Here is a 9,657-nt window from a genome sequence, read left to right as displayed (position 1 = left end):
GGAAGACATGAATTTAGAGAGGAATGACACAGCTAAAAGTAACGCAGAAGATTTGAGAAAATTTAACTCTCTCTGAGCATTTAGTCAGATTTTTGTCGATACTACTTTATATGTTTGTCCATTTCATCTCTTCACCTGATAGTGGTAGCGGATTCCACACTGTTAGCACTTCTGAGCAGATGGCATATGGTCTCTCATGCTGAGATCACGCTGGAAATGTCATCTATGCAGCACAACTGAGATATAGTAGTACTTTAACATGGTTGTCTCAGTTGTTGTCCACTTGAGCAGCTTTTGCTGTTGTTGGGAGCACTGTAAAAAGTATATATATGTTTGTATATAAAGTATATATGTATATGTATGTTTATATATATATATAATATGTATATATATTTGCCTTTAAAAATTAAAGCCTAACCAAACAGTTCTGATACTTACCATATTTCAGCTTGGTCTATTGTAGTAAGGAATTATAAATGTCATTATAGAAATAGAAGTGGTATTAAGGAGACTTCTTGTAATATTGCAAGGAAGTCAAGAATCATGCTAAGACAGAATGATCTGACATATAACCTCTCCGAAGTGTTATAAGGTAAGGGTTTTTTCTCTGGGTAGGTGGAAAGAGAAAGGAAGTGGTGCATCCAGTATGACTGTATTATATTTCAATTTTGTTTTTATTTCATTGCTGGCGGTTGTGAATTCTAATAGAGGCTGAAAGGCAGTGCTATAAAAATTACGTTTTAGGGGTCCACATCTGTTTTGGTTTTCTAATTTCTTATTTAAGTTGCTCTAGTTTACAGAAAAAGTTGGTTTTCTGTCTGTACAGATAAAAACACATCACGTGTTCCAAGAGGTAGAATTTTACAGTGTGTCTTTCTTGTTAGAAACACGAGGTCTCTTTAACTCAGCTGTGTCCCCTATTCCACAGTAGTTATTTATGTACTTGGGCTTAAATGATATAGTACCTGTAAAAACTCGACCCAAGAGTTAAACAGGTTTATTTTCCATGCATAATGATTCCATTTCTTTTGTGTAATTATAAAATCTCATTGGCTTAAAACCCTGTCCTTGAGCAATCCTGGTGGGCTTCTGAGGAAAACACTACAGTGGTTATGTGGAAAGTAAAGAATATTTAAAACAGTCCCTGAGCATATATCATATGGTAAGGGATTGGGCATGTTTTATAAGCTCTAGTTCACACCATATGACTAAATCATGAAAATTAAGTTACATTTCCGAGTAAGGACTAGACTTCTTATGTGACATCCTGGTGACAGGAGCCCACCCCCAACTGAAGGCTGTAAAGGGAGACGTGAGTCATTGTTTTGGATGAGGGCAATGCTAGATATTTATAATGTTGTCCATCAGTGTAAAATATGTGCACTTAGCAAATTTCAAATGGCTCTTCTGATAGGACAGTGTTTTACTGGTCGAGTTAAAGTTCTAATTTATGTAAATAAAAGAGAAAGGAGAAAAACGTATTTCAAGATTCCTAACCATGAAGCAACTCAGAATAAAGTAGATAATAGCACTTGCATTTAGTATTCCGTTGACTGACTCTGCTTTTCTTCCCTTGCCCATTCTTTTTTGTCTGTATGCTGTGCATTTGGTTTCTCAGGCTGGCTTTTGATGGGCAGAGGCTAGATTCCCTGTCAGTGGGCCTTGACACTGTTGAAATTTGCTCTGACAGACAAAACCAACACAGCCGTGGTGCTGGCATCAGTGTAGAAGGTTGCTCCCGAAATGATAGGAGGACTGACTGTCTGCCCCAGCATTCATCAGTCAATGAACTTTGAGAGTGATGCTGTTCTTCTGTCTCTGGCCTCTAAAATACAAGTCATTTTCCCCATTCCTTGCAAAGAAATAATGACTGTGCATAAACACCTAACGCTTTTCCAAGGTGTTTGCACATAAATTTAACTAGCTGCAAATTTAGTAATTAGACATCTTACGCTGACCTGTATTTTAATAATACAAATACTGTTGCTTCTTTCTTTTATGTCTGTATTTCATTTCATTCATTTCTTTCAATCGTTTGCAAATACAATGATTTTATTTTACTGATCTAAAGTCAGCGGCTTCTCTGACATGAAGATTTAGCACTTGACTGCGTACTGTCCATCATCTGCTTGCTATCAATACTAACAGAGGTAGGAGAGGGGAAGAGAAGTGCCAAGACTAAAAACAGCAGGACGGTGTGCAACAGTGGGTTGGCAGCAGACAAGTATCTATAGCTTCATGCAGTCAAGAGTAGTAACAGATGTAACAAATAGCTGCAGCCTGTGGCTTTGTCCCGCAAACGTGTTTTCTATCAAAGGTGCCCTGTTGCTATTGATTTACCTGGACTTGCTCAGTGTATCACAACTTCAGATCATTGAGCTGATTTCATAGGATGCGGGAATGTCTACATGTGCTAGTGTACTGTCTGATACTCTACAATCCTAACCAAGCATGGCCCCAAAACAGAGTCCAATCAGTTGTGCTTACGGTGGACATAGGGTTAAAATTTGACTTAAGTTACTTCTGCTTCTTGAAACAAAGTCATCCCGATTGCTGAATCATAATATATTTGCAAGTCAAATAATAATGTCTAGAGGCTGGAGGAAGGAAAGTGGCATAAGGTGACAAGGAGATGCTTTGAGGCTGTAAATCATAGTCATGTTGTTCAAAAAGGAAGTTAGACCATGTTTTATATATGCAGAATTGGAGAAAACTACAACATCCAGCAGGTTGGTTCTGGGTACAGGTAGAGCTCAAGATTGTCTTGTCGTGCTCTGTTCAATGCCACTATGGGCTGACCTTCCCACCTGTCCTAGTCCTGTCACTGTCTCCAGAGAAGTGCCCAGTGCCTGGGGCTGGAGCTGCCCCCTGTTGGCTCTGCAGGACCTGACACTGAGGTGTCAGCCTGTAGTGAGTCAGTTTTCCTATAAATGGATTATATTTGCAAATTCTTGAGGTCTTTCTTAACTACACTTTTATCTTACCAGTGGAAGCTTACCAGGGTAAGAGAGGCACTAATGTATGCATGCACACACACATGCCCATGCGCACCTCATGCACAAGCATGGGCATTTTTTCCATACTTTTTTGTTTCTTGCTGGTTTTTTGAGTATAACACTCAAAGGTTTTATTCTGGTGCTCTGGCTGTTTCACAGCCTACTCAGATGCTTTTTTTCACAGAGGGGTACACAAAACATCTTGTAAGTTCTCGTGATCTTTAAAACGATGTGTTGGAGGACAGTGAATTCTTCATTGTCAAAAGCAGATAGAGCAAAAAATACCTATGAATCGTCTGTAATTCCACAGCCTTTTCCAGTTCTCCTACCATGAGATCTAAGGAACGCTTCCGGTTGCGACAGTTAGTGTGAAAGAGGATCTCAGTCCATGGGCAATGAAATCCTAGATTCAGTGAATTTAATAGTTGTTTTCTGCCTTGTTAAGAATGGTGACAGAATCTCCATTGACCTTGGTTGTACAGATTGTATCTGCGCTGTGGAGTTCAACAGCATGGGGAGAAAGGAGTCTGCATGGCCTGAAGAAAGATTTGTGAGGAAATATATTTTCTGACACTGAGCTTCGGAGGCTGCCTTCAACAAGTTGGGGGAGTATGGGGAGGCTGTTGTCTGCTGTCCTTCGGATGTTGCTATCTTGTGGAAAAACTGTCCTACTAAAGCAAACTTTTGTTTTCTTCAAGGAGACAGACACGTATGGTTAGTTTGCTTGATTCTAATTATTCATAAGGTGCAATAAAATCAATCTTTTCTGATACATAATCTGAACAGATCTCACTGTTTGAGAAGGTTTTTTTGGTTGCTTGGTTTCATCTTCTATTCCTAGCTGTTTTCTCCTGCAGTATCTTAGCAATTTTTTTCTCTCCTTTTTTGGACTTTTGCACTAAAATAACTGTAGATGGTCATTTTCACTACTTGCCATTGTGTATCAAAGCTTAAAGGTACTGTAGTATCAAGTATATTAGTATTTGCCCCTTCAGACTTCAGTGGAAAAAAAATGGAATAGAGAGAAAGTTAGTATTTTGTACGTTTTTCAATGATTTGCTTGTTTTACCATACTCTGTTTACGAGTTTCTGCCTCTATCCCTGTTACATGGTGTAAGGAAGGTGTGGCTGCTTCCCATCAAATCTGTATTTGTCATTTTTTAATGACTGTTTTCCTTCAACCTGTAGTTAGAGGTAAAAATCGGAATATATTTCCTCCAAAGTGCTGTTATTGCTTACACTTCCAAGAAAAAAAAAAACTTACTTGTTTGCTTAACATTTGGAACTGTTCCATGTATAGATTCACCACCTGCAGATTTTCAAAAGAAGGCCCTTGTTTTGAAAATATGATCCTAAATCTGAGGTAATGTCAGGGTAATTTGGAGAATATTGCCTGGAGAGAGTTTCTTCTCCCTTGCTGTGAACTTTTCACATCTGTTTTGTAGCATTCAGACTGAGGAGCGTGGACTTCAAAAATTTGTTTCATACGGTAAAGCACCAGTAGCTGCATGCTACACTTTCCTTATGCCAGACCCACAAAGGATGTAAATTGTTACTGAATCTGGCTGTTCAGTTCATGCTCCTGAGACTCATGGAGCTCTGGCCATCCTCAGTCTAATCCTCAATCTTCATATTGTCAGACAAATTTTCTCGTACATTCTAGAAAGGGAGAAAAAAGTGTTGTAGTGCTTGTACATATGCAGTTTGTGCAAATAAGTGGGAAGTATTCCTCCCTGAACGCTACAGGCTCTGAATGTAGAGTTCTCAATAAATATATAATTTTCTCTTTCCTATATGGATTTTTTGGTAGTCTTTTTGTAGAACAGTTTATTTTGTAATTACTTTCTGAAGTGTTTGGGTACTGTCTTTCCCTGTAGGAATTTTCAGTTATTCTCCATGATATCATTATATTTTCCCTTGAAACAGTGTGTTTGTAACAGGATAATGGAGAGAGAAGCTGTTCGGTTTATGATTGATTAGTGGATGTACGATTTCAATTCCCTCAGAAAGTGGGTGTGTGGTTGTTTGAGTCTGTGTTACTTTGTAGAGAGACCATTTTGGGGAATCATAGTTAGAGCTGCAAACAATCTATTAGTCACTCGTCCAAGCCCAGCCAGCGTAATACTGTTCCCTGCAGTACATTATTGAATGTTTTGTCCAATATCAGTTTGAATGACTCAAGCAATGAGGCTTCCACCACTTCCTCTGAGAAACTATTTCATGGTCTGGTAGAACTCCCTGTTAGGAATTATTTCCTGGTACTCAGCCTAAACTGCTTTACACCCAGATTGATCTCATTATTGTTAGGTATACTTTTTTTTTCCAGACCTGTCCCAAATCTTTTTCCTTCTTTCCCGCTCTTTAGCGAATAGTAGATGGTATAATCTCTCCTCTTACTCAAACAAATACATAATTAGTGCTTCTATTCCTTCTCTCCAAATAGGCCATCTGCCTGGTAGAAAACAGGGCTGAATATGGCAAGATTTTTTTCTACTAAGTGCTTCTTTCAAGTAAATAATATGAAAAAGTGCGTAAGGAGTTTGTGCCATTATGTAGCTCCAGGGAGCCCCAACTTTTATTTACAGTGTTTTTCAGGAATTATGTAGAAGTTGGTAACTTTTTCAGACAGTCATTTGAAGTAGTGCCTTTTTCTAGCCGAATATTCAGGTCCAACATTAGTAGTCTGTCACATTTCATGGCTTCAGGGAATGTTTTGTAATGTTGCTTGGACTATGCTCTGTGCTATCTATCAAGCAAATTATATGGAGCTGCAGCAGGGGGAAGGGAGGGCAATGGCAGCAGAATTAACAAGCAGCTCCTTTATTATGCTGATGACAGGATATTTAGGGGCTATTTGAATGTCTGTCGTTCACAGCTTTACAGCCAGAATTTACAAGTATTTGGGTTATATGAGGATCGTTGAGGAAGGGAATGTACTTTAATCCATCCAACCATTACACTTCTGTGGATTTCTTTCTAGTAGCCAACATCTGTTTGGTATTCCCTTCCTTCCTCTCTCCTTCTTTCCTCCCCTGTTCCAAATTAGAGTCCTCTGTCCTGAGGTGTTTTCCTACAGTACTTACTGTTGTCTAAATTCTGCAGATACCTGCACTTAAAAAAATTTATTTTTCACAATCTGGACACGTGCTATTTGTATTTCTTACTGATGGCCTGTTTCTTAGTATGAAGCTCCCAGTTAGATGAGACTTTCAAACTAGTACTCCAGGCTTGTTTTGAAAAACATCTAGTATGTATTTTAAGCATATGTGTATGTTATTTGATGAATCACATTGCAGTTTGGGAACCAAGCCCATGTTTTGTATTTTTTTTTACATGAGATTGCCCAGTGCATGGGGGTTTGTGTCCTGGGCTCCAAGCTCATGGAACAAACAATCTTTGTACAATTTTTCTGAACTGTACTAAAAAGGATGAGCAAGTTGGTCTGTCCTCAGGCAGGAGCATTCCTAAGTTAACTTATTACCATTTTACTAAGTTAATTGGGGAAGAAAAACAGAGATCAAGCTAAGACAAACCAAGTTTGTACTAAATTTGTGAGTTCAGGTGCTTGAATTTAATGATTTAATACCAGAGACTATCTTATAATATAGCACGCAAATGCATAAACACACAAAAAAGAGAAGGATGGTAAATGGCAGTCTGCCATCATGAAAAGAGAGCTTGAATAACTCCTGCAACTTGCTTGTTCTGTCACTTTTTAGCTGGAGTGCAGCAATGGATTTGCCAGCACCTGTGATGGGGGCTAAGTCTTTCCAGGAGGCCTTTTCCATCTGGGGCAGGGAGGGTCCCAGATACGGCGCTGGTGTGGGAGAAAGAATCACTCTTTTTTGTTTGTTTGTTTGTTTTGTTTTGTTTTGTTTTGTTTTGTTTTCACAGGGGATGTTTCTCACGTTTTCCACCTCTGAGATGAGCACCTCCTCGTAGCATTTATTTCAGTGCTCTCAGGATATGAATCTTCTGGACAAACAGAAAACTACTTAAGTTAATACCCAGATAACTTCCAGTCTGGAATCTCAAGCTAGTTTTATGTTTTATGTGAACAAATTCTACTCATACTGAATCACTGCTCACCACCTTGGTTCTGAGGCAATATTTCACCTGTGCTTGCATTGCCACTTCTCTCTGCGCTTGCATTGCCACTTCTCTCTGCTGAAGTCTGGTGTTTCCACTGCTCAAGAATGGTTTCTTTTTTTCTTGCAGGTTATCCAGGCTGTCTTCTTTGGGATCTGCGTATTGACTGACCTTTCCAGTCTTCTCACTAAAGGAAATGACAGTCAAGAGCAAGAAAGGCAGCTGAAAAAACTTATTTCCCTCCGTGACTGGATGATGGCTGTTCTGGCTTTCCCCATTGGAGTGGTAAGCGTAGTGTTAATCTGCGTGTGTTCACAGTCTGGATGGTTGCTGACTTTCTTCTAGCTGAAAGGTTTTTGCACCTCTTCACGTGAGACTATGGACAAAGAGAAACATGATAAACATGATTATACAACTCTGTATGTCACTGCTATAAGATATCACCAGTTTTGAGAAATTAATGTTGTTCGTTTAAAAAATGTACTTTAAAGTAGAAAGTAGACGATAGAAGCCATTTCAGATATGAATTTTATCAGCAAGATCTTAAGTGTGAGCCTGGGCTTTTTCTGCACCATGTGCGCTAGTAGTAAGGAAGGTGCTGACGTGTTTTATTCTGTAACTACCTGACTGGAGCTCAATCTGTATGCTTCTGTCATGGAGAAGCTAAAATTCAGGTTGATCCTTGTTAAACCTATGGGAGATTCAGAGTTGACAGAAGAAATTGGGTAGGAAAAAAAGGAGTTAGTAATGTAAAAAAAATCACACAGAAGGTACAGAATAATGTGTTTTTTACTGTCTTTTTCAAAAGAAAAAATTACTCTTTGGATCTCTTTCTGCTCCACTGGGACATTGCACCTCACTTTGAGTAGCAAAAGGTGCTCAGTTTCAAGAGGTATCTGATACCATTCACTGATGACAGCTGAAAATCCAGAATTTCATATGTTTTTACGTCAAAGTGTGAATCTCACAGATTATTTCTAAGTTTAGGCTGCCTTAAAGTATTACTTTTACTGTCATTTGGGATGAAATTTGATTTCTGATTTTTAATTTCAGTGTTCAGTAGTATGAAATACATTCAGTATTTACTCTCTTTGTAGGACTACTAGAAAACTGTATGAAGACACAAAAGTTGCGCTGTTTCACAAAAGCTTGCCAGTCATTGTCATTTAAGAGCACTTAGCCTAGTATATTGATATATCATTTATAATTTGATTTATTCAAAAATGATTTATTAAAATGTGATTTTGCTGTTTATGTAGGATTAAAAAATGTATCAGGAAATACAGAATGCTGTTGCAAAACTAGGAAACACAAAGTATGTCTGAAACACTTCATAAAACTTGGTAGACTCCACTTATTGCATTTCCTGGCCCACCTCTTGGGAGCTGCCGCATTTGGTGCTGGGTAACAAACTCAGTTCTTCAGCCACAGATTCACAGAATGTCTTGAGTTGAAAGTCTTTACAAGTATCTGGGGTTGCTGGAACCCGACTGCAACACCTTGCACTTGGTTTTGTTGAATCTCATTAGGTTCCCACAGGCTCACTCTTCAAGCCTAGCCAGGTGCCTCTGGATGGTATCCCCTCCTTCTGTTGTATCAGTTGTACCACTCAGCTTGATGTTGTCACCAAACTTGCTGAGGGCACACTCAATCTCACTATCAGTGTCATTGATAAAGATGTTGAAGATCACTTGACATAGCTTCCAGAAGGATCTGCTCCATGATTTTTCCAAGCAGAGAGGTGAGGCTTACCAGCCTGTTGTTCCCTGGGTTCTCCTTTCTCCCTTTCTTGAAAATGTTTCCCTTTTTCCAGTCACGTGGAACTTTACTTGACAGCCACAACTTTTCAAATGTGATGAACTGGCTTGGCAACTACATCAGCCAGCATGGGATGCATGTCCAGCCCCACAGACGTGTACACATTCAGTCTCATAAGGCAGTCTCTGACTTGCTCTGATTTTTACGGGGGCGGGGAGGGGGGATTTTGCTCACCCAACCCCTGCCTAAAGCTTCAGAGACATGAGCAATAGTAGAGGAATAGTGAGCAATATTAACTAATACTTTTTTTTTAAAGAATCAAGCTTGCAAATACGTGTTTATGTGTGCAGATATCTAAATGTTACATTTGTGTTTTAAGGGAATTTGGGAATTATGAAGTAGTTATGATTGTGATTGGCATCAGCTGCTTTTCCTACTGCATCGATACTGGAAGTGAAGAATGAAAGCAACATTACGTTATTTGTCTTTATTTAAAGATTTTAATTGCCTTTTTCAATATGCAAGCGTAAGCCATTACATTCATCAAAATATACTTTTCAGGGATTCTTTCCTGTATCTTTTAACTCCAACGTGATATTGATGTATTGCTCTACCCTTGCACTGTTTCTGACCTTAAAACTTTTCAAAATCTTAGAGAATTTCAGCTTCATTCTTTCTTGGCAATTCTGAAAGTAATTTTCAGCTGTGTGTTTGTCATGCTTCTTTTCTGCACTGTTTCTCTTGCCACAGGTAAACAAGGAATCCCTGCTAGTCATCCTCTGCTCCAGACTTTTGCAACTGCAACTTCTATATA

General features: G+C 38.9%; 1 protein-coding gene across 1 annotated transcript in view; it reads left to right on the top strand.

Moving 5' to 3' along the window:
• The first annotated feature begins 7,196 nt into the window (after window positions 1-7,196).
• Window positions 7,197-9,657, top strand: part of AIG1 (androgen induced 1) — an 82,385-nt gene continuing 79,924 nt past the window's right edge. Inside the window, exon 1 of the mRNA XM_019613532.2 lies at window positions 7,197-7,370. Coding sequence (XP_019469077.2) covers window positions 7,338-7,370 — 33 coding nt within the window. The 5' untranslated portion in view covers window positions 7,197-7,337. The remainder of the gene's footprint in view (window positions 7,371-9,657) is intronic.

The sequence above is a fragment of the Meleagris gallopavo genome, chromosome 2 (genome assembly GCF_000146605.3).
Source record: "Meleagris gallopavo isolate NT-WF06-2002-E0010 breed Aviagen turkey brand Nicholas breeding stock chromosome 2, Turkey_5.1, whole genome shotgun sequence".
NCBI lineage: Eukaryota > Metazoa > Chordata > Aves > Galliformes > Phasianidae > Meleagris > Meleagris gallopavo.
Note: the sequence above shows the minus strand (reverse complement) of the source record. Positions and strands in the feature narration are given on the sequence as shown.